Source organism: Macaca nemestrina, chromosome 6, assembly GCF_043159975.1.
Source record: "Macaca nemestrina isolate mMacNem1 chromosome 6, mMacNem.hap1, whole genome shotgun sequence".
Taxonomy (NCBI): Eukaryota; Metazoa; Chordata; class Mammalia; order Primates; family Cercopithecidae; genus Macaca; species Macaca nemestrina.
Window position 1 is genome coordinate 683,456 of NC_092130.1, and position 27,157 is coordinate 710,612.

Sequence of the window (27,157 nt, forward strand, 5' to 3'; positions counted from 1 at the left end):
TCTGAATGTGTCCCTCTCCACCACGCCCCACACACATGTTGAAATCCCAACACCCAGTGCAATGGACTAGGAGGTGGGACTTGTGGGAGGGGATTAGGTCATGAGGGTGGAGCCCTTACGATGGGATTAATGCACTTATCAAAACAGATCTGTCAGGGGCTGGGTGGCTCACACCTGTAATCCCAGTCCTTTGGGAGGCCGAGGCGGGCAGATCATGAGGTCAAGAGATCGAGACCACCCTGGCCAACGTGGTGAAACCCTGTGTCTACTAAAAATACAAAAATTAGCTGGGTGTGGTGGTGGGTGCCTGTAGTCCCAGCTACTCTGGAGGCTGAGGCAGGAGAATCGCTTGAACCCAGAAGGTGGAGGTTGCTGTGAGCTGAGATCACGCCACTGCACTCCAGCCTGGCGATAGAGTGAGACTCTGTCTGAAAAACAAAACAAAACAAAAAACCAAAAAAGAAACAGACCCTGGTGGGGGTGGGGTGAGGTGGCTCATGCCTGTAATCTCAGCACTTTGGGAGGCTGAGGTAGGTGGATCACTTGAGGCCAGGAGTTCAAGACCAGCCTGGGCAACATAGCAAGACCCTGTCTCAATTTAAAATCAAAAATATAAACGGACCCTGGAGAACTCTCTTGCTCTCTGCCATGTGAGGATACAAAGCAAAGTCAGCAGTTTGCAGCCAAGAAAAGAACCCTCGCCAACCCTGACCGTGCTGGCACCCTGATCCTGGACTTCCAGCCTCCAAAACTGTGAGAAATACATTTCTGTTGTTTACAAGCCACTCAGTGTATGGTATTTCGTTATAGCAACCAGAGCTGAGTAAGGCACTTCCCAAGTCTGCCCTCAGTGGTGTCACATCTTCAGCTTGAAGTCAATCATAGTGGGAGTGCTTGCACCAGAGAAATTGGCTCAATATATATTTTTTTCAGAAAGCCAGTTATTAAACATTTATCAGATACCACTGCATTTCTTTATCATTCTCTCTCTCTGTTTATATTACTATATGTTTTAATGAGCCATTTGAAAATAAGGTACAAACATCATAATCCTTTACCCCTTAATACGTAAGTGTGCATTTTCATAAGAGCATTCTTCTACATCAAAATCAGGAAATTAACATTTATCCAATATTATTTAATCCACATACCTCTTTCAAAATGCCCTTTTTTCCCCCAATAATCTCCCTCTCTTTCTCTCTAGAATCAAGCAATCATTCCACCTCAGCCTCCGAAAGTGCTGGGATTACAGGCCTGAGCCAACTTGTCTGGCCCAGTGATGTTTTTTATAGACCCAGGATCCCATCCTGGGTCACCGATTGCATTTAGTTCTCCTGTTTCCTTTAGTGTGAAGCAGTTCCTTAGTGTTGTCCTGTCTTTCAGGACCTTGACATTTTTGAAGAGTACCTGTCAGTTTGTCTAATGTTTCCTCCTGATTTATGCGTTTTTGGGTGCAGGAATACCTCAAAAGTGATGCCGTTTGTATTCTCCACTGCATTGTATCAGGAAGAATGTGATGTAAACTGTTTTCCCATCTGGCGATGTTAACTTCTGTCATTTGGCTAAGGTGGCGTCTGCCAGCCTTCTCCACTGTAAAGTTAATTGGTACGTGTTTTGTACTTATGAGTTAAGAAGTAATATTTTGAGACTCCTATTGTAGGGCAGAGCTTTCTCTTCTCTCCATGAATTTGTGTGTGTATGTATGTATGTATGTATGTATGTATGTATGTATGTATGTGTATCAGTGGGGAAATACTTATGGATTCCTATTTTATTCAGGGGTTCAAAATCCATACTGATGTCGAAATCCATTTGACTTGGCTCTTCTGTCCAATCTACTTTATTATTTTCTGTTGTAGGATATTGTAGGCTCTTCTTGTATTTTCCCTGCCCTAGCCTTGGACTCAACCGTTTCTCCAAGGAGACTTCATTCCTTTTGCTGAAAATAGTACTAAAAACTAAGTTCTGGGTCTTGGTGTGCCCATCGGTACTGGGGTGTTGTTGTTGCTAAGCCTTCAAACAAGACAGAGCTGGGAACGAGCTGCATGCACACACATCTATGTATCTGTCCACGTGTGTGCGTGCATTCCATCTCTCTGCATACAGTAAAGACCACGCGTTCACATTGATACCTCTCATTCCAGCCCACCTTAGACTTACTCTCACCCTCTGCTTTCCCCTTTCTGTGTTTCCGTATTTCCCTTCACTGATACAGAAACCTGACTCTCAGCACACTTCGTGAATTTTTTTATTTGTACACCCTCCTCTGGTGTGTAACCAAACTCCTGGGCCTGTGGGGCGAAAGCTCATCCCCAGAGGTGTCCCTGCCCCATCCATTCCCATCCTGGTGCTGAAGGCCCTGGTAGAAATCTCAGTCCCCATTAAGAGGAAAAGAAAAGGAGAGGGAAAGAGGGAAGAAGGAGGAAAGACCAGTTAGAAAGCTTGGCTGCGACTAGTCTCCCTTCCTCATTCTCCTTCTCAAGCAAGATGGGCAAAGAAAGCTCTGCCTGGAATAAGGGGAAGGGGAGGAGAACATTACTCCTCTGAATTGTACCCTGAAACAATGCCCTAGGAGATCGTCCAGCAGTTTCATTATAGTTCCTTTCAAATGAATGATTTTGAAGATGAATATTTAAAAAAAAAAAAAAGCTTCTTCCCCTTTATTACAGAACTGATACATATACATTATTGAACGTTAAAAAATACAAAGAAGACATTTAGAAAATACAATTACCAACCATTTTCCCATCCAAAGGTAATCACTAAGCTTTTTGGTGTATCCTTCTCCCCGCCACCCAGCTCTTTCAGTTTGCAAAATTTCAAACCCACAGCAAAGCTGCATTGATAGTACAATGAATATCTGTTGACTAGTCACCTAGATTCACCAAGTGTTGTCATTTTGCTACATTTGACTTGTCTCTTTCTTTATATTAATATGTTTTACATTTTTCCACTTAGTCACTGGAAATTCAGTGGCAGACACTGTGGTAATTTATATCTAAAAACTTCAGTATGTTTGCTAAGAACAAGAATATTCTACATAGCCATAATACAAATGCCTCACTCTGAAAATGAAACCGGGCACAGTGGCCCATGCCTGTACACCCAGCATTTGGGGAGGCCCAGGTGGGAGGATTGCTTGAGTGAGGAGTTTGAGACCAGCCTGGGTAACAAAGTGAGACCCCGTCTCCATAACAAATTTAAAATTAGCTGGGCATGGTGTTGTGTGCGGAGGTGGGAGGATCACTTGGGCCCAGGAGGTTGAGGCTGCACCCCAGCCTGGCCGACAGAGAGACTCTCTTGGGGGTAGGGGGTGTAGAACACTTCTCCAGTGATATCCTGTTCGTGTTTCATTTTCCCCAATTGTCAAACTAATGATGTCCTCGGTGCCATCATTGATGGTGTTAAATTTAATCACTTGGATGATCTGGTAGATGTCTCCATTGTAAAGTAAATTTCCATTTGTAAATTTCCCCTTTCAAATTTATAAGTAGTGTATAAGGTCACTGCTTTGAGACTGAAAATACCCTGTTCTCCAAAAGACTCTCACCAATAATTAGACTTCACCTCTAAAAGAAACCTTCCTGTTTCTTCTTTTTAAAAAGAAATTTGAGTATCAGCATGAACTCAAGGATTATGTTTTTATTCAGTGTGTTATCTCTCCTGTCATTATTCATCCTGATGTTCAAATTGTCCCACAATTGGTCAGTGAGGTCCCTTCAGCCTGGCTCCTCTACCCTTTTGCCATGTTGCCGTCACGTTTTGAGCGCTTATTTTACTTTACCACACACAATGCTCCAGGCTCACCTTGAAATTTTTGCCCCAGCCCCAGAAGCAGCTGTTTCTTCAACTTCATTTTAATGGGAAATGCTATTTAAAACTAGGATCTGAGCCTTACTTAGGTGAACTCGTTGCTTACGAAGTGTCATTGCGTCTGGACTTTTTTAGAGCTAGCAAACGTATACAAAAAATATATAACTATGCAAATTAACCGATCCCTCTAATGCAGTCACCAAAGCTTTCTCCCGTCTTTCTTCCACGCTGGCTTCTTTCCCACCGCCCACCGCAGGCAACCCCGGCTCTCAGCGACGTGGATGTCTTTGTACTCATTCGCTCAGCCCCACAATCCGCATATGAGTTTTGGACGTGTCTCCTTTCCTTGAAGAAAATCGCATTACACATACGCATCTACGTAGGCAAAGGTCCCCCTCTTTGTCCCCCTGGCTGGCATTTTGGCTGGTGCACCTGCTCACTTCAGCCGGAGCAGGAGAGCAAAGCGCGGGCCTGGGATCCGGGGAGCCTCCCGGGCCAGTCCTGCGGCCACGAGGGCGCCTCACCACCAGTCCGGCGCGGGGTCCGTGGGCTCGTAGGGCTGCAGCCACGTGTCACTGTCGTTCTCTTCGGGGACGCGCGTCCCTCTCACCCGCAGCGGGCAGATGGTCAGGGGATCCGGACGTTCGCCGCCGTCGTGGGCCCGGGGCCTGAAGTAGGCACACAGCGCGCCCGAGAAGGTGTCGTGGAAGGTGAAGATGTGGGAGCCGTCGGACACGTTGAAGAAGGACAGCTGTCCCGCCTCGCAGTCCAGGAAGACGCCCAGGCGCCGCGGAGGCACGCGCAGGGGGAGCGCCACGCGGTGCGGGGCCAGGACGAAGTACTCGCAGCCGTTCCACAGCCCCAGCACCCAGTAGCCGGTCGCCGGGCTCAGGCGCACGGGCCCCGCGCGCGGCACCGCGGCCAGGCAGGCGCCCAGGAACCAGCGGCTGCGGCGGCCCACGTGCACCTCCCAGTAGTGGCGGCCCGCGGAGAACCGCTCCAGGCTCAGCGCGCACGTCTGCTCCGAGAACCGCTGCGGGTCGCTCGGCGCGGGGCCTGGCGGCGCCCGGCGGGAAGACACGCTCTTGCCATCCTCGGACACTTCCAGGCTGGGGTGCGCGGAGGCCGCATCCAGAGTCACGTCCACTGCGCAGAGCCGCAGCGTTAGTGCGCGCCCAGGACGGTCCGGGCCGGTCCGTCTCCTCCCCGAGACGGACAAACCTCTAGTTTCTCTTGGTGCAATAATCAGTGAAATGAACCCCTTACTCCGACCCTCGCCCCTGCAAACCCCCTCCCCGGGACTGAAGTGACATGTTGTAAGTCCCTCCTGCGTGTTTGATAGTTGTAAGTCCCTCCTGCGTGTTTGATAGTGACAAGGAATCCTGCCCTTGCTTGAACTCCATACCAGAGATAACAAGGAAGCAGGCTGGCGGGAAGGGAGCCACGTCCCGGTCAAGGGGAAGGACCCATGGACGGGTTCTAGTTCCTGCTGGTGGCACCACCCCGTGTGACCTTGACATAATCAGGAGAGCACTGAGCGTCATTTTACAGAAGTTTTTGGATTTTTTTTTTTTTTTTACATCCAGTCCTTCAGAAAGTTTTAAAAAGGATTTTAAAAGGACCTTTGAGCTCATCTAGTGCAGTGCCCCACATTTCAACACCCCATCCCATCTGACAGATGGGAACCTAGGGGACCCCTTCTGTCAGAGGATCCGGGAGGTTCCTTATAAACTCTGCACTCTCGCCTGCAAATAGCCCCGAGCCAGATGGAAACAAACGTAGTGTAACCCCGAGGAGCGACGTGTTTGGGAGCTCACGTGTGCGTGTGTGTGCACGTGCGTGTGCATGCAACCACGCGTGTGTGCCTACACATGCAGGCATATGTGTCATGTGGCGTGTTTGCAAGTGTGTGTGTGTCTGTGTGTGCAGGCCCCATACTCGGCTCCCAGAAAGCCCCAACCTCTAATCTCAGATCTCTCCACCTCCCTTCTGTTTAAGATCCAGCCAACCCAAAACACAAATCAGTTTCCTGGCTTCAGTTACCTGCATATTTTTGGGCTGCTCTCCACTCTGAAACCAAACAGAGAAGGAGAAAAAAGGTCAGAAATCTCAGTCAGTAACTCTGGAACCTTAGCAAAGGCTCCAGATGCATGAGGGATGCATGCAGTGAGAATGAACCCATTCCCACCATGACAATGGGCTTGAATTCAGACTGGTCTTGGGGTTCACCATGTATTTTCCTGAGAAATTTTAGATCCAGTAGAGGCCTGTGTCATTGATACCAGAGCTACATGCAGGCTGAAATTCTGCTGAAAAAAGCAGGAGAATGGAGCATGTAAGTGAAGAGACTCTATAGGCAGCCTGGATGCCCTGAGACACAGACGTGGAGCCTCAGACTCTGACTGGCCAGGCTGTGCCCAGGAGGACCAGCTGAGCCTGACAGATCCCGAAGATGCCCTCCAGATGTTCTGTCTTTTCGTGACATGCCTCCATTCTTAATGTGAATCAATCTGAGTGGATTTCTGTTGTGTTTTATCTTGTTTTGTTTTGCAACAAAGATATCCCCAAGTCACAAAAGCAAAAGCAACACAAGACATTCTCAGAGTTCCAGATATTTACAGCAAGGCTTTGTTGCCCCAGTTTTGTGTCAGGATAACTGGTGAAGCCTTAAACACAATAGCTCTTGTGTGGAATATCTCAATTCTACAAAGATGTTGATTTTCCCTAAGTTTATCTGTAAGTTCAAAGCAATCCTATGTAAAACTCCTTTTTGGATTTTTTGGGGAGATTTATGAATTTATCCTAAAGTTTATATTTTTAAAAAGTTCATTCACTTTAAAAAAGGAATTGGAAATGGAGAAGGAAAACTTGTACTTCCAGATACTACAAAAGCCATAGCAGTAAAAACAATGATGTAATAGGTGGCCACTGGACAAACTCATATAGAGACAGGAATCCAATGTGCATCAAAGGTGGATCCCCACATCAGTGGCGACCCTGGAATGGTGGAGTAAATGGCGTTGGTAAGCCCAACCCACTATATGGAAAAAAATCACAGGATTCTCACCCAACACCTCATAAAATGGCAAATTTTAGATGGATTAAAGATGCAAATATAAAGATAGTAGAAAGGTTTTTGTAGTTACAGAAAGAAAAAGAAATAGAAGAAAGTGTAAGAGAATATCTTTGTGACCTAAATGTGAGGAAGGTTTTCTTCAATGAAACTTCAAAAACACAAACCATAAGGTAGGTAAAAAGGTGATGGATTACATTTTATCAAAATTAATAATTCCTTTTCAGTAAGGGGAACTATGGACACAGCTAATGGCAGATGGCACAACAGAAGAAGGAATTCACAATGTTTACCCACAAAGGATTAATCTCTCTCTCTCTCTCTCTCACACACACACACACACACACAGAGAGAGAGAGACATATAATATTCCTGTTAATAATAAAAGACAGCAATCCCAAAAGAAAAATGGGTCAATGATACGAACTGGCAGTTTTCAGTAGAGGAAGCTCCCGAACTAACTAGCATATATGGAGATGCTCAATCTTCTCAGCATTCACAGGTGTGCAAACCTAAAGAACCATGAGCCATCACTTATCCCCATTGACTGGCAAACTTAGAAAGCTGGCTCACACGAGATGTGGGCACATGGAATGTCCCTGCATGGCTGGTGGCAGGATGATGACGCTGCCTTCAGGGTATCCCAGTATCCCCTTACCCCATGGGACACACCCACCATGGGCCAGCAATCCCCCTCCTAGTTATAGACCCCCAGAGAGATCTCCACACAGGGCCGTAAGGCAACGCGTTTGAGACTATGCATTCAGTGTTGTTGTGGAGTTAGAGGCAGCCTGGATACCTTCCCCAGGAGGGTGGCTGGCTAAAATGACACTCTGTGGTAAGGAGGAAAAACAGACTGAATACACATGAGTGGCAGCGATGGATATTAAAGCATGGTGAGCATGAGAAAAGCAAGGAACAGCACGGAACCATAAATGTCACTTACATGAACTAAGATGCATATGCAGAAATCGATATTCACATTTTGCAAGAATATATACAAACTATATACATCAGACTATCTGTATTATGGGTGGATAGAGGAAGGTATACAGAGAAGTATTTACATGCACAGCAACACACTCATGCCAGAACCATGAGTCTGTCTTGGAGGATGGGCACCAGGAGTCAAGGTAACTCTGATATGTAACCAGGATTGGAACTAGTGGTTTGCAGCACACTTAGTCCTCAGGACGGAGTATAACCTCTACCCAGTGACATAGATTAACACATGCTGTGTGAGGCCGCGGAATGCAACCAGAATGAAGCCCGATAGGTTCATCAGGGTGAGTTGGACCGGGGTGCTCAGACATAAATGAGGAAGAGTCAGAGAGAGACGGATTCCACTCACCAGCCTGGCCTTCAGCCCGTCTCCAGTCTGAAGCAACCAAGGAAAAGCAGGAAATTAGCACATCAGGACCCCAAGCTTCCCCGCTCACACATCACATCTTGCACCCACCGCGTCCCCTCCCCTCCCCTCTCTCCCGCCACCCACACCACCAGCAGGGGTCCTGCCTGGGCATCATACCTGGTTGGGAGATGAGAAGATATATCGGGAGCCAGATGCAAAATGATGAATAAAGAGAAATAGTTCTAAGAGGGGTCACTTACCAAGCTCTTTCTGAAGCTTCTCTGCAGGCAGAACACACAAAGAAAACATCAGCCTGCAGATGGTGGAACCATCTTCCCAAGAGGCCACTGGGACGAGCTTCCTCAGTCTTAAGCCATTGCTAATCATAGCCTCATTTTTTTTTTTTTTCCTGCAGCTTCATCTTTGCCCCTTCATTGCCCTCAAAAAGAGTCCCACCTGCAGGACTCTTATGCCTCATCCTATCTTAGCTCAAAGGTAGAAATCTGCACAGGGCCTAGAAGGGGAACCAGATCTTAGTACTGACATGCCTCTTCCCAGGGTTCAGGTTGTTCATTCTGTCTGAAATCACAAGTTTCCCGGGGGCAGAGCTCCTACGTAAGTCCAGGCAATGAGCGCAGCCTATGTGAGCCTCAGGGTCACTTACTGGGTACATTATTTAAAGGACTGGAAGGACATCACACCCAATTATTTCCCCTGACCAAATACCAAGGACGCCAACATTTTGCTACTAAAAATGCATTCCTTTGATCTGTCCACCCAGTGTCAAGCTCTTTCAAAGGTAAATGCTTCTGGTAGAGGCATTCGTACTATAGTGTTATGACTTACAATTCATACTATAGTGTTAACGACTTATTAGGGCTATTTTTTTTTTCATTCCCCTTGAAGGACTAGGTAGACGTCAAGACAAGCTTCCCCAACCTTACAGTTTCATCTGAATCGCACCCCAACTCCAACACCACGATGGCCTTTTCCTCCATTCCCCCTCCCTTGGGTTCACTCTCTCTTCCTCTCTGCAGAGACACATTCCACAGTTTTACGTTTCTGAGTCCCTCTGGGGAGAAAAGTGAATCTGAGAAATTATTCCCATTTTGGTGCAAATTAAAGGTGTCACCCTTCCTAGTGCCATTTGCATTAAAAAAAGAAGGATATTTTAGGAAGATGAACCAGAGACAGTAAACGTTTTATGACGGAATTTTAACTGAATTGTCTAATTTGCAGGGGAGGAGCTGGCAGGGTCTGTCCGGAGGGTCTCAGGCAGCTGGACAGTGGCAGGCAGCCACCCTTTCAGCCCCTTAGCAAGAGAAGAGGTGGAGGCTCACAGGGATGGTCTAGAATTAGACAGTTGCCAGCCGACTCTGTCCAAAGGGAGCCTCTCCCCCCACTGCAGAGGCACAGGGGTCCACCCCACTGGCTGACAGGCAGCACTGTGGCCCCGCACCCAGAACTTACCCAGCTCTGCAGTGAGTTTCCCTAGAGAGAGAGAGAGAGAAAAAAAAAAAAGAAGAAAGACTCTCAGGTTGGGGAATGAAGCAGACAGAACAGGTGGATGAACACTGAGGCCACACCTCCGATGTGGCACTTCCACCCCGGGTGGTCTGGGGGCCCAGGCTGGGCTGGACAGTGAGGCTCCAGGCAGGGGGTGGGGAAGTGCCCATGCTTGGCTCCCCTTCTCCATAGGAAGGTGCTAGTGTGAAAATAGAGGTCGGAGCCTTCCAAATTTACTATGCCCAGGGGAAGCGTTAAGCCCTGGACACTGCCTCACACACCACGGCTATTTGTTTGCTCTGGTGCCTGACCGCTGCTTCCTGACCTCGTGCTGAGGTGTCACCCATCAGCCCGACTCCCTGAGCTTCATGAAAACCTGGACGCAATGACGCTGGCACCTCCGTACGGTACAATGTTAAGCGAGCTCCGAGGGTGTAATCAACAGCAGCCAATCAACCCTGCACCGCACGCTAACCTCTGCGTGGAAGATGCAACCGTTCCGCACCTCCGCTTTCGCCCGTATGAACAATCTTCCCTTTCCCCACCGAGGGCGCTGATCGCCGTTCCCGGGGGCCGCCCTGACACCTTGCGCTGGAACAAACCCTCGCCACGGGGTCCAGAGCCTTTGATTGACTGCACTGCGGGCGGGCACTTCGGGAGGTGGGTGCACAGCGCCCGGTCCCCGCTCACCTTCTCTCTTCTCCGCCTCCTTCTTCAGCTTTTCTGAAGGCAAAACGGGAGGGGTGAGGCTGAGTGTGCGTCCCCGGCTCTTTCCAGGTCCCGTTCCCGCGCCGCGTCCTGGGAGGAGGCGCCCCGTGGCCCGGGGTCTAGGACCGGACGCCCCTCCCAGCCCCACTGCCCCCAGCACAGCCCGCTGGGCGGGCGGCCCCGCGCCGGTACCTTGGCATCGCCGCCGCAGCCGGAGGAAGCCCAGCGCCAGCGCCGCGAGGACCGCCAGCAGCGCCGCCAGCGCCCCGACCAAAGCGCCCTTCCACGGAGAGGCTCCGGGAGAAAACACGCCTGGAAAACACCCCCGGGGCGGTCTCGATTCAGGCGCCGCTGAACACCCAGACGCAAGCCCGGCCTGCCCGCTGCGCGCCGGAAAACCTCCCGAGGGACCTTCGGCCGGCAGCCGCGGGTGAAACGCGCGTGGGGCAGCCGCGGGTGAAACGCGCGTGGAGGTGGGAGCCGAGCGCGATCCGCGGACGGGCCGGGGCGAGCTGCAGCGTGTGCGGGAGGGAACCGGCGCCCCAGCCCCGCTCGCGGCTTCTGCGGCCACGCGCTGCCCTCGCTCCGCTTCTTCCCACTCTCGCCCCACGCGGGAGGGTCCCGGGGCTTGGCAGGCGCTGGACGTCCAAGGAGCTCCCGCTCTGCGCCCGCGCTGTCTAGTCCACAGCTCGTCTCCTGCTTGTTTGCAGACATTCGGCTTCTACCTCGGTTCCTACCGCGCTTTTGGAAGCAGTGAGAACGAAGCCAGGCGCGCGTGGCCTGGCAGCTCCCACCTCCCTCCTGGCTCCCCAGGTGGGACCCGCCCCGAGGCCGGACCAGGCCGGGGGCAGCGCCCACAGCACCAGCCAGTGCAGAACACACTGGCCTTTCACAAACGCTGTGGCAGTTTAACAGAGTAACTTTCTGTGTCGTCTAATTATTAGAAAATGGTGCTTTGATCTCAGATCTTTAAAAAATATATATTTTTTATTGTAGTAAACTATACGGAACATTTCCCGTCTTAACCGTTTTTAAGCGTACAGTTCAGGGGCGTAATTGTATTCACCACGTCGTGCAACCATCCCCACCGCCCATCTCCGGAAGTTTCTTCATCTTTCAAAACTGAACCTCTGTACTTATTAAACAGTAGTTCCTCTTCCACCCCCCAGCCCCTGGCGCCCTCCATATACTCTCTCCACTCCTGTGGACTTGACTTCTCCAGGTAATCCCACATCAGCGGAATCAGACAGCATTTGTTCTTTTGTGTCTGGCTTATAAGTGACATTAATGGGCTTTGGCTTTTAATTTTGTTTTTCTAGCAGTGAATTTTTATTGTATGGTACAAGAACACTGGGTCACAATGGATTGGTCCTCACAACAGATGGTGTGTGAAGCAATCGCCTGGGGTCAAGAGCACGGGCTCAGGGCCGACTGTCTCTCTGACCTGTGACCCTCCAGCTCGACCCTCTGGCTTCCTGGCTGTTCTGCCAGCGGCCGGCAGGTTTCCCTCTCAGGCCCCTGGCTTTGCCCTTCCCACCACCTTCCCAAAGGTATCCATGTGAATCATGCCCTCTGTAAAGGGGTCCGTGCATGCAAACATTTACCCATCTAAAAATTTGTATATAAACTTAAGTTTCATAATAAATATAAATAATATAAATTAAGATTTATATTAAAAGCTACAAAGAAAATATTGGGATTTTCCTGGTGCAAAAAGAGAGACACTTTCCTCTTCCCCTCTCTTAGTTCATTTTCCTTAGAAAATGTATCAATTATTTCTTTACAACCCAAGAATATTTTTCCTAAGGGCGGCGTATTTGAAATGCAAACATAAAAGGGAGAGCACTGCCATGGAGATCCCTGTCTCATGGGAGTTTAGCTTAGCTGCATGGCTCCAACTCGTAACTACAGGCTTGCCGTAGACATATCACATGCTTTGTTTTTCCTTTGGTTAAAGACAGTTGGCTCACACAGATGGCCATCCCAGTTCCCAGGAGATTTAGAACCGTGTGTGATAAGTGGTTTGCCAAGTCCTCCTACTTGCAGACAAGTTATCATTTATCTAGAGAACATGTATGCATTGGCTTGTATCTGACCGACTATATCAAAGGGTGAGATTTCTTTTCTGTTATAATAAAATAGCTATTGATTTGGACTCTGTGAAAAATGGCCCATAGATTGGGTTTGTCCTGAAAATGTAAAACAATTAGAACCATGAACTTGAAACCTTTTGGTGGCTGCCTCGTAATAAGACTTTAACCATGACCCTGCCTTCAGCTCGCTGCCTAAACACCCACTTCTCAGATGTGCCTTATCTGTAAGAGGGTAGACACACAGCTAGTCCTCTTAAGTATTACCAAATTCCCCTGTTCTGGGGCTTTCCAACTTTGAATTCCAGTAACATGGTACAAGAGAGGTTGCTTCTCCGTAGCTCCATCAACAGCCGGTGGAAGAGCTTTTGAAATTTTGCGTCTGACAGTTAAAAAAATTGCATTTAACATAGCTTTGATTTGCCTTTCTCTCACTAAGTGTAAGTCCCCACTACTTTTGGCCTGCTTCATTTTTCTCTACAGCACCTACCACCTTCTTTTTTTTTTTTTTTTTTTTTTTTTGAGACAGAGTCTCACTCTGTCGCCCAGATCTCGGCTCACTGCAACCTCTGCCCCTCAGGTTCAAGCGATTTTCCTGCTTCAGCCTCCCAAGTAGCTGGGATTACAGGCGCCTGCCACCATGCCCGGCTAATTTTTGTATTTTCAGTAGAGATGGGGTTTCACCATCTTGGCCAGGCTGGTCTTGAACTCCTGACCTCATGATCCACCCACCTTGACCTCCCAAAGTGCTGGGATTATAGGTGTGAGCCACTGCGCTCGGCTGCACCTACCACCTTCTAACGTGATGTGACAGGATGCACTTCTTTTGCTTATTGTCTGTATCTCCCACTGGCATGGGGACCTGAGGGCAGGGACTGGGGTCACATTGCGGAAACTCAATAAATACTGTTTGGGAGATAGCATGACGAATCTATTGGCTCCCATGATGGCCTCTGATGAGTAGAGTTTTGGGTTTTAGTGTATGGCCTTAGGCACAGAAAGGTGGGCTCTCTGGGGCCTCCCTCATTGACGGTTTGGGGTCTCAGCAGTGTTCTTAGTGTGTTCCTAATATCCAGGTTACTGACTTTTCAGGTGTCAAGGCCAACACACCCTATACGCAGACAGGCGCAATACCATTGTGTCTTTATAGACTGCCTTTGGGCCAATGTGTATGTAAACGTGAGGACTAGGAAGACGGGTGTGAGCTGACAACCACTGACCTGCTATCTGGACCACAAACTCTTTCTTCTGGTTCAAGAGGAGATTCTGGATGGAGAGGGACACATTGCTGAAGGCTCCCTCTCGGACAACCACAGATGTTTCCAGACTGAACAGGCCCTGGGCATCCCAGACGATGGCTTCAAACTCTGGAGACAGGCACTGTCCCTGGTGGTCTCTCCACTGAGCCTTAGGCTTGGGGTACCAGCCACTGGATCTCAGCCTCAGTTGAATGCCTCCTTCCTTGAAGCCCTCAAGGGAGAGGTGAGGGTCTGAGCCCAGCCCTGGCGAAGGCAGGAAGAGTGGGAAAGATCAGGGTCCTTCCGAGAAATCACGTCTAAAGTTCATGCCACTGTTCACCATTTGTAGTCACCATAAAGCATCATGAAGTGTGGCTGCTATTAAGACATGTGTGGGCTTGCAGCTCCCCACCCATGGACTGGAAATGACAGTCTAAATTACTGGTAGCATGTGGGGACAGTGATACCCCTGAGGGACATTTGGAAATGCTGGAAATGACTCTAAATCAGTGGTAGCATGTGGGGACAATAATACCCCTCAGGGACATTTGGAAATGTGAAGGGGGTCATTGGGTGGGGAAGGGCTCCTGGCATTTAATCATATCAGGTAAGGGCCCGTTTCCTAATGAAGAATAGCACCACCCTAAATTCTAATACATTCGAGTTGTGACTCTTCTCTTTTTCTTGAATCCCTCCAGAGCTCCAGTGCCTGCGTCATACACACTCCTTTATCTCTCCATCCTTGTGGAACTAGCATTATATTTTGAGTATGCAAAACATTAATGTGGTTTAAATGCCAATGCTGTATAGAAATGTATATCAGGAAAAAAACTCCATCCTTTCCATGTCATCACACCTCACCCTAGGTAACCAATTTCATTAATTTCTTGTTTATCGTTCCTATGTTCCTTTTGGCAATGTTTCTCCTCCTTTCTTACGCATGCAAGTATGTATTATTGAACCTTGCATTTTAATTTTCTCTCTTAACAATACTAGAAATCACTCTGCATCCATTCAGAGACCACCTTATCATTGTTTCAGATGCATAATACATAATGTAGATTACTCCATTGGGTGGATAGAGCATACTCAGCTTTTATACTTGGACATTTAGGTGGTTTCCACTATTTTGCCATTGTTTTTAAAAAGCTTTACAAAGATTAAACTCATACATATGCTTTTTCATATTGGAGGTGTCGGAGGTGGCGTAAGTTCCTGGAGGTGGGATTGCTGTGTCAGAGGGTAGACACACAGCTAGTCCTCTTAAGTATTACCAAATTCCCCTGTCCTGGAGCTTTCCAACCTTGAATTCCACTAACATGGTACAAGAGAGCTTGCTTCTCCATAGCTCCATCAACAGCACGTGGAAGAGCTTTTGAAATTTTGTTAGTCTGACAGTTAAAAATAAATTGCATTTTGACGTAGCTTTGATTTGCCTTTCTCTCCCTATGAGTAACTTTGTTACTCATAATGTATTATATATAACATATAACATTTTAATATTTTATATATTTATAAATTTTATAATTTATAAATATATAATATATAATATATATTATATATAAATAAATACATGATATATTATATATATATATATTTTTTGAGACACAGTTGTCGCCCAGGCTGGAGTGCAGCGGCAAGTGAAGCTCACTGCCCCCAGATCCTTCCACCTCGCCCCCCTGAGTAGCTGGGACTACAGGCATGCACCACCACACCTGGCTAAGAGATGGGGTCTCCCTTTGTTGCCCGGGCTGGTCTCGAACTCTGGGGCTCGAGTGACCTGCTTGCCTCGGTCTCCCAAAGTGTTGGGATTAAGCCTGAGCTTAAGGCTTGAGCCACTGTGCCCAGCCTTTTCATATGTTTAAGGGCTGTTTGTGTATGTTTTGGTGAACTGTTTGTTTTGTTTGTTCATTTGAGAATGGACCTATCCATCAGCTTTTATGTTTTCTAAAAATTACCAACATTCTCTACCAACAACCTCTACTCGGGCAAAGCACTTGCATCTCCCTCTCCCCTGCAGGGCGTTAGGTCAGTCCACGCACCTGCTACCTCCAGTTCCCAGAGAGCTTCGCCAGAGAAGTTGTTGGAGAGGAAGCGGCAGCCATATGTGCCCTCGTCGGAGGGGACGATGCTGTGAAGCTGCAGGATCACACTGCCGTAGGCGATGTCGTCCTTGACCAACTTGGTCCTGTTCCGGAACGCCTCCATCTGTCTGCCAGGGAGCTCCTGCTGCTCCTGGTACAGGTGCACCACGTCTGAGGTGTGGCTCCGGAACCAGCGGATCTCCATGTGCTGGGCATCCAGCTGTGGCCATAGGTGGCACGGGAACTCCACCTCCTCCCCGACGAGGGCCAGGATGGGATACTCGGGGCCTAGCACCTTGACCTCTAGGATGACAAGTCAGAACAGGCAAAAGCAACCCTCATCCAATTAAAAAAAAGTTATCACACCCCTTTATAACTGAGGAATCTACAGCAAGCCATGCAAACAAGAAAGGTAAGATCCTCTGCAGGACAACTGGCCCCGATCCTTGAACAAGTAATTTTTACGAAAAAACGTGAGTGCACAATTAAACACACAGGTGACATCACAACCAGATTTGTGGTGCTGAGCTGGTAACTGGTTTCATCCAACCAGGTACAAATGTTATTTTGTGGACAATTATGTAAATATGACGAAAGCGTGAAGTGAAATGGAATCTTTGATCAAAAAAGCAAGTTTCAAAATAATCTGTACAACATTATCTTAAGTAAAAAACATATATATTTGCATAAATGTGCAGAGAAAAATATCTGAAAGGAGACACCAAATTGCTGATGATGGTAATTTCTGCATGATGAGAATATATATTTTCTTATTTTTGCTTGCCTGATTTTCTGAGTTTAAAAAATAATTCACATGTACAGGTTCTACAAAGGGTATCAAAAATCATCTACGAGGGTTCCCTGCTCCACAGGTTTTCTTATCAAAAGGTCAAGCAAATCCTTCTGTTGAGACTTATTTGTTGGGCTCTTTCATTTGATCACCCTCCTCTTTGAAGGCTTCTTCATGGGGCCTCTCTGCTCCCTCTGGTCTGGTCTGTTGTCTGCAGTTCCCATGAGAGTCGCTGCTCCTGCGCTGGTCTTCCGCATGCACGGATCCCTGCCGCCCCACAGGCACTCACTCTTCTCTCTGGCCTCTGTACCTCTCCTCTCCTTTCTTTCCAAGTTCAGCTGAAAGCATCCCGAAGCTCTCCCGTCATGGACCCCCCTGTCCTGCACTTGGCCCACAGGAAATGGAGGGACCTTGCTTTGTTCACACTATTTGAGGCTCCTCATTGGCGGCTGGGTGAATATCCAATACCCTTCCGACAAGTTTCCCTCTCCAGGTTCTCTCCGGCTGTCCCTCCACACACCGATGTCTGGCTGTTTCCCTGGGCACACCCTGCCTCAGCTTATCCCCTACCTGTCATCTTCCTGGAGAATGTGCATCCTGCAAGCCTCTGCTCAAACTATATTCCCTCTCTATGGCTCTCCTCAGCTTTCCGGGAACAAATCATTACTCTTAGCTGTGCTCCCAAAGTCTCTCTCTCTCTCTCCCTCTCTCTCTCTCTCTTTCTCTCAGCCATGGTCACATGAATGGACAGCCATTTCTGCCACATCCACACCCCTCCCTTGACTACAGACTGCTGAAGACCTGGGCTATGCCGCGGTCACCCCAGTATTCCTGGTTTCCAGCCCAGGAAATTAGGAAATCACCTTTGAATTATTAGTTTACACCCTCCGTTGGCTACATCTTTCATGAGAGAAGCTTTGCAAGGGGTAAAGTTAAAAACGTGTATCAATGGGTTCAGCACAAACACAGGCCGATGAGTTTCCTGGCACCCTCTTGCTCGGCTCCCTGCTATGCCTGTGGATTTCGGAGTGCTGGGAAGTGTGCAAGAGGCGGTGGGAGCTGGAGAGATAGTGGAGGAACACTGCAGGCTGGATAGTGCCCAGGGGTAGTGTTTCTTTAACAACCAGGATTGAAGTCCTTTTTGTATTTTAGCATCTGGCATGCCCTGGTACTGTTCTAAGATCTTATCCCTGGGGAGCACCTGGCAGGAGGGGTGGCGTTCATGTCCTGGCTGGCTGGGCTACAGATCACACACGATACCTGAGTTCAGCTCCCCGGGCTGAAGGAGGAGGAGGTGCATGAGGAAGACTAGACTTCTGGTCAGAGATGCTGGCTTCAAGGAGTCCAGGGAGACTGGGAAATCCACCATCTCTCTTCAGCAGTGGGGGCCACCTGGAGAGGGACAAAGGGATGCTGGAGCGACGTGCAGAGGTGGGGGGAGCTGGAACTCACTCCATCAGACCCGAAGTCAGTTGTGACCTCAGTTATTTTTGTCTTGCTCTCAAATTCCTGACAAGCCTCAGTGCTTGACTTCTTTAGCTGGATGTGAGAGCTGCTTCTAATTTTTCCAGGGGACACTGTTAATGGCATCCCTGGCCTTGCTCAGGTTCACAGAGCTGCAAGGGGACAAGGCTGAAGGGTCCCAGAGGAAGCAGCTTCTGTGCTGCTTATTGTTTAGAGCCAGGAACAGAGTCACACAATGTGTAGGGGCTCAGTGCCCCCCCACTTTTCTGGGCTCAGTGACTTTGCTCGAACAAAGGGCAGTCTCTGAAGATCTCAGACGCATTTTCGTTCTCCCTGCCTCACCGCCACCAACCCAACCTTCGACCCACTTCCCTTTGGTCCGGAACATTGGGTCCACAAAACACAGGAACAAACCCAGAGTTCTGCTCTCTCGGAAGTGGAGTGCATGCGGGTGGCTGCCTGCCAGCCCCAACGACATCCTGGGACACTTTCCTCCAGGCCTGGGACCTTGAGTTGTGCCTTCAGGAGGCCAGCTGGTAACTGTCTCTGTCGAGAGCATCTTCGGGGCCACAGTGATGGAGTCATCCCATCTAGCCACCCCTTCCTCATCTGTGACCCAGGAGGCCCAGACCCAGCCCAGACAAGGGCTGCCCCCTCACTCCTGATGCTCTGCTCCCTTGGGCGCCACTAATGACTCAAGCCCAGCGAGTGTGTTGCAGTCAGTGAGTCTGGAGACACACAAAACTCTCCATATTTCTCTTGCATTTAGTTGTGCAAGATTTTAGGCAGATTTTTAATTGGCTGGACCTAAATCTCTGCCTGAACCATGGAAGAGACCAGTGCCCACTCCCACGGGTTGCTGGGAGCTCTTGAAATCAAAGTCAGCACCCCCCTTCCCCTCTGCCTTGCAAACGTCCACACTGTCTTCATCCTGGGACTGCACCCCTTGTCTTTCACTGCATCACAGTGCCCTTGCTGGGGAAGGCCGCGGTGGGCTCCTCTGTCCAGCCCTCTCTGTCTCCCCGTCTGCCCCCACGGCTTGGCTTTTCTTCTGAGACCTTGGCATGGCAGGTGTTTCTGGTGTCCTGTGGCCACAGGACACGGGCCACGCTGTCAGCAACGCCACCAGCAGGTGTGAAGGATGGACTCTCAAAGCTGCTGGCCGTGCAGTGGCCGAAGGATCAGAGGGGCGTGCAGGGTGAGTTAATGAGGTGGTGGAGGCTTCCCAGGGACCCTTAGGCTGAGAGGGACCCGGGTAGGCAGGAATACAAGGGAAGAGGGGTGGCCCGTGAGGCTCATGGGCTGATGGCCCTGTCTCCTAGAGCTGAAATTGAGGGGACAAACAGAGGACAGTTTGGGACAGCTCCAGGTGTGTTTCAAGAAGGTCTCAAGGACAGGAGGTCCCCTGGATGGGGGCCATGTTGACAGCTCTCAGTTATTGGAATCCGATTCACACAATGACATGGGAGAGGCCTTGGGCAGGGTCCAGGCTCTGGCTGGACAGTCCGGACTCTCACCCTCTGCGGCTACTGGTGGAAGCGTCTCTGTGAGAGGTGGGGAAGCTGCAAGGAAGGGTTCTAGCAAAGGGGTCTACACTGGTTGTGCACCTTCTCACCCTCTCTTCTGTTCCCTTCTCTTTTCCTGTATGCTTCAGTCTTTTCTTCTGGATTCTAGACACAGGTTAGAGCCCCATGACAGCAAAGCCAGGAGGGGCATGTCAGTGTCCAACTAGTGCCTTCCAAAACCAAGCGGGGCTCAGAGTGTGTTTGTGCATCCATCTGGGTGGGCTGGGTTCTGGGGAATTAGTTGAGGTTGTGTTAGGTTGTGACACAAGTCCCCTCATAAGGTGGTAATGGGGCGCGAGACAGGTCCCACAGCTGGCCTCCTCACAGAAGGAACACTCGTTCTAATTGCCTGGGCTGGGGGCAGGCTGCCACCTCCTGGGGACAGGGGATTGGGGCAGGATGTTCCAGAACCGTGGGAGTGCTAGAGGGACCTCCGTTCTCTGTTGTGAGACACCCGTGTGATTTCCATCATGGATGCCTCAGAGGAGGAGGATTGTAGACAGACAGACACACACACACACACACACACACACGTGCTCACAGTAATAAAAACAAACATGCACTGGGTACTTTCTATCAGGCACTTATCTATACCTCAAGTATTATTAGTATTTGTATTATTATTATTACTAATAGGTCCAAATTATAGCTGAGGAAACGGAGGCCCGGAAACTGAGTGACTTGCTCCGGCCCACAGTGGGTGAGTGGTGGAGGGGGTTCCACCCCCCCGTCCGGTTCCAGAGCCTCGCTCTGCGCTTCTCGAATTCAGATTCCTCACCAGCTGTGTCGTGTGTCTGGGTACACCCTTCAGTCACTCCTGTTACCCAAAACATGACGTCTGAGGAACCGGCTGGCCACAGACCAAACACTCACCCTAACCTGCCATCACACAGAGGCACTGAAGAAGCGACCGGCTCCCAGGGTGCCAGCCACAAAACCAGCCAACCAACCAACCAACCAACCAACTAATGAATAAAAACTTTAAAATCCCACTGCCAGATAAAATGACTTAAAACTAGGGTCTCCCTAAGACTTTGTCAAGAGCATCTTCTCAGCCAGGAGGGACATGTACCTGGCCCCTTGGCTCCCAACACTCAAGGGTATCATCTTGAAAGCCTTTAGTCAGAGACAGATGGTCTGGCAAGTTCCTGAAGGAAAAAATCAGCGACTACTGAACAGCACCCTCCTCCCCGTTTGCTGCCGCGAGTCCGCCCTTTCTGACCTCACTCTCCAGTTAAGGATCGAGGGTGTTCAATCCGTAGTTGAAGTTCAAGTCCCCTCCTTGAAGGAAACACTTTCCACTCTCCGCTATTTTGATTACAGTGTAAATTGATTTCAGGTTCTGTTCCTGGTGAGGTTTTGCCTGGGGAAGGAGTAAGCGACTGGACGCATCGGATATTTGGGGAAGATTGAAACTCGGTGTGAGTGAGGACCGCCAAGGGATCCTCCAGCTGCATCTGAGCTCTGCTGGCGCGCACCTGCTCCTCGTCCTCCCTCGGCCCCCCGAGGGAGCCTCGGGCTGCTCCCTCCGGAAGGCACAGGGAGAAATAAGTGTCCTGGGAAATGTCACCGCCTGCACCCAGCAAAAGCCCATTTCTTTCTTCTCCTTCTCTTTTTATTTTTTTCTTCTTGCTCTCTCACTGCCCCCAGCCCACCCCATTCCTGTTCTCTCCTCCTGCACCTGCAATTCCTAAACAACTCTGACGTTATTTTGATTTCCAGTCCCTCAGTCCTGAGTCTGTCTTTAAAGATGAGTAGTTTTTGCTTTGCTACTGTTATTTTTTTAGATAATTTATTGTTAAATGAAGAATTTTAAAGCAAAATGCAGTGGGACAGATGTCAAAGGCAAGTTGAAAACATAATTTCTGTCGAGTACTATTCTGGATTTCCTAAGATTAGGCACAAGAAAAGCGTCGAATGAAAGGTACTTACTCAAGCTAAGTCTTTTTAAAAGGTCTGTGTTTGAAAGGAAAACAACTTTTCACTAAAAATATAAATCATTCTTATTCCATGAAAACCATAATTTAAGAGACTGAGAAAAAAGCTTTTTGATTCACAAATAAACGGCATCTCCCTAATACACTTAGGAATGTTTGTTTTTAATCAGTGACTCTTAAAAATCACTGCTTCCACCTGACAAACTCATGCGAATCACTATGGATTGATGTCCTCCGATCCACCCTGAAGTGTCCCATTTTTCTCTACACACATCCTTTTCTGCAACTTTCAGCAAAGCAAGATTGGAGAAAAAGAGCATTAGAAGGAACCTCAGCCGATTCCCTAGTGAACAACTTAACAAAATAAAACCTGCTTTTCCGTTTGCATTACACATTCACAATCTCTCACTCTTACTATACTGGTGTATTTCAGATTCTGTCCACACATATAATTATTTGCCTGAACTTAACACTGTCTTCCTGACAAAAAGGTAAATCTCCCAAGGACATCTCCGAACCTGGCAGTGTCCAAAGGCCACGTCCTCCCACAGAACTGCCTTGCCTGCCGTGCAACTGTTGTTGCCCTGAGCGGTCCCAGGGTCTCCATGGGGCGGAGCAAAACCTTGGGGATTTCCCTAACATAATTTTAAGACTACGTTTAACACTTACGTGACCACATTATGAAACCCAGCAGGAAAATCCATTTTTGTTAATAAATGCCATGTCACTTGCTCTCCCAAACACAGGAGGCATTTTTTGCCCTGCATGTGTGTGAGGAGACTATGGGGTCCCAGAGCGGAAAACTTCTCTAGTAATAAAGTATAGAAATTATCCCTGAAAGTATAGTCTTTGCTTTGCTACTTCTGTAAGCTGTGGAACTGGTGAATTTTGCCTGTCTCCTATCCTCCACTCCCCCAGCTGCAAGTCCCCAGGTGTCAGTGGGGCCTTGGTCCTCTCCCACTGGCCTCCCTGGCACCCCTGCAATGCCCTTGCCCCCGGCAGACCCCAGCCAGTGCCCACTGCCTGCACTGGTTCGATTTCAACAGGTCCACAGGAGGATTTCCACCCTCTTAGTCTCTACGGAAGATGGACTGCCCCAAGAAGGGAACTGCCATGAGGCTTGAAATCCTTTTCATCTGGTGAGGGGCAATGGGATGTATCAGGATCCTGCCTCCTGAGATGGGGCCTACCTAAACGGGCGCCAACATCTCCTCTTGGCCACACTCGGAACATCCCATGCTGCAGCCAAGCTCGTATAATAAAATGCTGCCACTAATTGTACGTCCTCCCAAAGCCTCCCACCTTCATTTTCTGATTGCCGTTTCTGAAAAGTGGAGGTGTAGGCAGCTGTTGAGAATGAGCCACGTACCTGTCAGGTAGCAGCAAAAGGTCTGCAATGGCAGATGAGTCCCGGTGATCTCACCTCCTCTGCAAAGGGTGATGATCGCTGTGAAGTGTCTTGGTCCTAGATGCTAAGATTCCGTAGACGTGGACTGGCAGCTGAGCTCCAGAGGCCAGGACATGTGTGAGAATTATTTATCCATCTTCCTCCCAGAGATATATGCTGTTTGCTCTGCCCTTTGCTATGAAAACCAAGGTGGATAGAACAAAACAAGGAAGTCGTCACATCCTGTCTCTGAGAAAAATCTCGAATTCTCATGTAAAATATCTCTCCAGGGTCACAGAAGGAGGGGAAAGGTATCTGAGAGCTTTGTAGAGAGTGACAGCTGCAGAGGCTCAAAGTGGGGAGAAAAGGCCCCAGCTGGGTGCAGGGTCTTTGTGCTGGTGAAGCTGGGACTCCTGGGAGGCAGGGGGCAGTCTCCGAACGTGAAAGAGAGTCGACTGCAGTCTCCACTAACTAAGCATGAGGAAGGGGCTGACGCCCAGTTTTTAACCCACCATAACCTTCTCCTCAGGGCGAGGTCAGTAAGGAGTAACTCCTGGGGGCATTGCTGTTAGTGCAGCCTGCAAAACCTGTTCGCGTGCAGCTCGGAAATGCAGGGGGTGCTGGACTGGGATTTCTCTAGTGGAGCAGAGCTCAAGAAAGAAGCAGCAAGCACTACCCCACCCCAGCCCACCCCATCTTACTGTAGGCCGTGGTGCGACTTGGGCATAAGTGGACTGAGGCACTAGCCACCCAGCTGCAGCCCACATTGACATCCCCTCCAGGGAACAGGCCAGAGCTGAGGCACGAGCCGCTCAAACACATGCAATATTGTGGTAAACTGAGGACCAGAGAGACGGATGTGAAAATCAGGAGGATTGTTTATTTTAGGTACACACCGGCTCGGTGGACTCACGTCCAAAAAGCTGAGCCCTAAACAAAGACAGGGTGGGGTGTTTGTAAGTGGACTTACGATAAACAAAACAAAAGCAGTTAATCATATGATAGGTCACATAATCTATAGCACAGCATAACTTGTGGCCTTGCATAGCCCGTGGCCTTGTAGCTGCATTGAAAGAAAAACAAGAACTGACTAAATACAGACATTCGTAAAACACGATCACGCTGAAGAAGCCTGAGGAAAGAGTAACAGTAAAAGAATTTGCCTTTCTTTCTTTTTCCTTTACCCTTGCTCTGGAAGTGGGGCGGGGGGTGTCTGGAGCCCATTCCTTTGGCCTTGGTTTTCTGGACAGCATTATCTTATCTGTCCTTGAAGTGAGCTTGCTAGGCAGAGGAAAACTTGTTTTCTTTTTAACCCTTGCCTTGCCTGTTGCTTTTCTTGGAGAAAATGAATGCATATGTATTTTAAATTTTTCTGCCCCAGCAGGACACCGCAGGGACTCCCAGAAGGGCCTATGTTTGGAGAGGGGCCTGTGCAGGTGGCAGGGCTCTATATGGGAGGGAGACAGGAGCCAACAAGCTACAGGCATGGACCTGGAGGTGACTGTCCGTGCTCAGACAGGCTGGCGAGACTGGGCACCCAGGCTTATTAATGTGGAAAGATGTCCCTAGGACAGCAAAGGGGCTGAACAGTGAGCTCAAACAGTGGGTGCAGTTCCCCGGGCCTGGGGAGACAGAGGAGGGCTCAGGGACAAGGTATACTGAAAATGGATGCTGCATAAACAGTAGGATCAGGGAAGCAATGGGGCAGCCCGGGAGGACAGACATTCTTCGTGGAGGGAGGTGATTAGCACGTGGGAGGTAGGAAAAGGCTCGGGGCTGGCCAGGCCAGTGTGTGGCTCACTAGTGGAAGGGAAGGCTGAACAGAAATGGATGGGACCACATTGCAGAGGCCCTTGCATGCCACACAGGGGAGTGAAAGAGAAGGGAAATTGCACTTGTAGAGAGGGGCTGCTCAAAAACGAGAACATGGCCTAAGCTTTTCATTGCCCTTAGGTTGGGTTCCTCCATGCTGCCTGGGGAAAGGTGAGATTGTCACATCAGAAATGCAAAGAGAGAGAGAAATGGGCAGAGTCCACTTCTGTGACTCCTAGACACAGCCCTGGTGGGATGCGGAAGGGGGACACCACCTGCCACCACCGCCTGCATATCAGGTGCCTCATGCAGCAGGAAACTTGTAGACAGCAGCTGCGCCCTGCCAGCCGCGCCTCCCATTCCAAGACCCAGTAAATGCATAAAGGCTCAGATCCAAAAGGAAGGTAGGTGCTGAGCCCCCGGCAGGCTACAGGTGCCACTGGAAAGAACGGACCCTCATCTGTCCTTGTGTGCGATCTTTGGGGTGTTGATTTTCTTCCTGGAAACCTCTGTGGCACCTGAGTTCTTGTCCTGCCTCCAGGAAGAATGAGGTCATGAGGTACACGGAGAAGTAAGGGTGAAGAAGATGCAGAGGAGCTTTACTGAACGTTGGAACAGCTCAGAGGTGACCTGCAGCGAGCTCCTCTCTGTAGGTAAGTCCTCCCGTCCCACTGAGTGTTCAGCTCTCAGCAGAGAAGGCCCTGGAGAGGGCAGCTCCTCTCTGCCCGCTGGTCCTCCTGCCACCTGCTGCTCTCAGCAGACAGAAGCCCCTGGAGACAGCGGCTCCTCTCCACAGGCAGGTTGTCCGGAATGCCTCTGCAGGTCTCTGAAGCTCTCAGCAGAGAGGGTAGTTTCTCTCTGCAGCTGGTCATCCTGTTGTTTCTCCATCCTCTGCCCTGCTCTGGCTGAGCCTGGCGCTTTTATGCACCTCTGAGGGGAGGAAGTGCATGCGGATTGGTCCATGGGCAGCCAGAGGGAGACATCACAAGTCCCCACTCTGGTCCCAGGGACTGGGGGCCCGACCTTCAGACCCTCCCTGGCCTTGCTGGGGACCTGCCTTCTCCCTCCAGGGACTCTGTCTGCCTCCCACTGCCATTCATGGTCCCTGGCCAGGCCCCAACCCCGCTACGAGATTGGGAGCAGAGAGAGGCCAGGCAGTGAGGACCAGAACCCCTGAGCCTGCAGGGATGGGGGTTGGGGGGCTGGGTCTTCCCAGGCCCCGGCGGTGCAGGCTGCACAGATGCTGGGGTCCTGCTCCTGGGAGCGTGGCCGAAGCCACACCCGGGGAGCTCCTGCCCCGTCAGTTTGGAAGGGGCAGGGCTCCTGCTTGTCCTGGCTCCTGCCTCCTCCGTGGAGCAGGAGGCCGAGGTCTGCAGCTGTGGGTCGGGCGGCTGCAGCTGCACGCGGAAGGCCAGATCCCGCCTGTCCTCGGCTCCCACCCAAGAGCTCAGGGAGGCTCAGACCCACAGCTGCAGTTTGGGCGGCTGTAGCCCACACAGGAGGGTGGGGATCCTGCCTGATCTGCAGAGCAGGCGGCCTGGGTCTGCGGTCACAGTCTGGGTGGCTACAGTGGCACCCGGGGAACGCCCGCCCCGCTCGGAAGTGTGTGGCCCCAGCCAGGCCTCCCTGCTGCAGCTGGTGTGAAGGCAGCGGCCACCACGTGGAGGGGGGTAATTAGCACGCGTGGGGTAGGAAAAGGCCAGGGGCTAGCCAGGCCAGTATGGAGGCATCACTCGGACAGTGGAGAACACGCCCCATTGCATAGCCTTGCCATGAGGTCGTCTGAGGGAATTCTGGAGGGCTGGTGGGAGAACCCTCATCCCCAGGGCAAAGGCTGTTCTCACGCCTGGCGTGGGCTACCAGAGGAGACAGAATGCAAAGTCATGCCAGCCTCACAAGGAGTGAATTCCTCCTTTTCTGACTATTCCCCATCCACCTCCCCCAGCAGCCCACACACGGCCCTTGAGCTTCCTTAGCGCATGTTCTCCTTGGCGGTTCTCCAGGGAGCTCACACTGGCTTTCTGGTGCCTGTCAGCGGGCACAGTGCCCACCATTGTGCTTTGTCACACAGATGGAGACATGCAGAGCCACTAGAAGAGGAGCAGCCCACTGGCTCCCTCCGGGTCGCAGGTGCTCATCTTTGGCTCCTGAGAATGTGAGAGCTGCAGGAGCCACACACACCCTCTACTCCCAAACAGCCTGGCCTCCCCAAGGTCCTGGCCCTCTGACCCCTAAGCTTTGATATTTGTTCTTTGCTGCAATGTATTAGCTGGGTATTTCACTGTCTTTTTTTTTGAGATGGAGTCTCGCTCCATCACCCAGGCTGGAGTGCAGTGGTG

At 50.0% G+C, this 27,157-nt stretch overlaps 1 protein-coding gene and 1 long non-coding RNA gene across 3 annotated transcripts; one reads left to right on the forward strand and one right to left on the reverse strand.

Annotated features, from left to right (window-relative positions):
* Positions 1-2,636: 2,636 nt before the first annotated feature.
* Positions 2,637-18,045, reverse strand: LOC105484079 (butyrophilin like 9). Of its 2 annotated transcripts, XM_071097949.1 has the most exons (10): positions 17,914-18,045; positions 15,822-16,166; positions 13,762-14,043; positions 10,644-10,763; positions 10,434-10,466; positions 9,708-9,728; positions 8,498-8,518; positions 8,238-8,264; positions 5,857-5,883; positions 2,637-4,959 (listed from the first exon to the last, which is right to left on the reverse strand). In XM_071097949.1, exons 1-10 carry the CDS (start codon positions 18,020-18,022, stop codon positions 4,334-4,336), a joined length of 1,611 nt encoding a protein of 536 aa, XP_070954050.1. In that variant the 5' UTR covers positions 18,023-18,045; the 3' UTR covers positions 2,637-4,333. The 2 variants fall into 2 exon arrangements, with proteins under 2 accessions (XP_070954050.1, XP_070954051.1); XM_071097950.1 differs by lacking the exons at positions 2,637-4,959; positions 5,857-5,883 and having other exon boundaries at positions 8,094-8,264; positions 10,219-10,466.
* On the forward strand, positions 14,040-25,424 carry LOC139363677 (uncharacterized). The gene is made up of 3 exons (XR_011624390.1): positions 14,040-14,645; positions 15,800-25,222; positions 25,360-25,424. It is a non-coding gene; the product is annotated as an uncharacterized lncRNA (long non-coding RNA).
* The last annotated feature ends 1,733 nt before the right edge of the window (positions 25,425-27,157 follow it).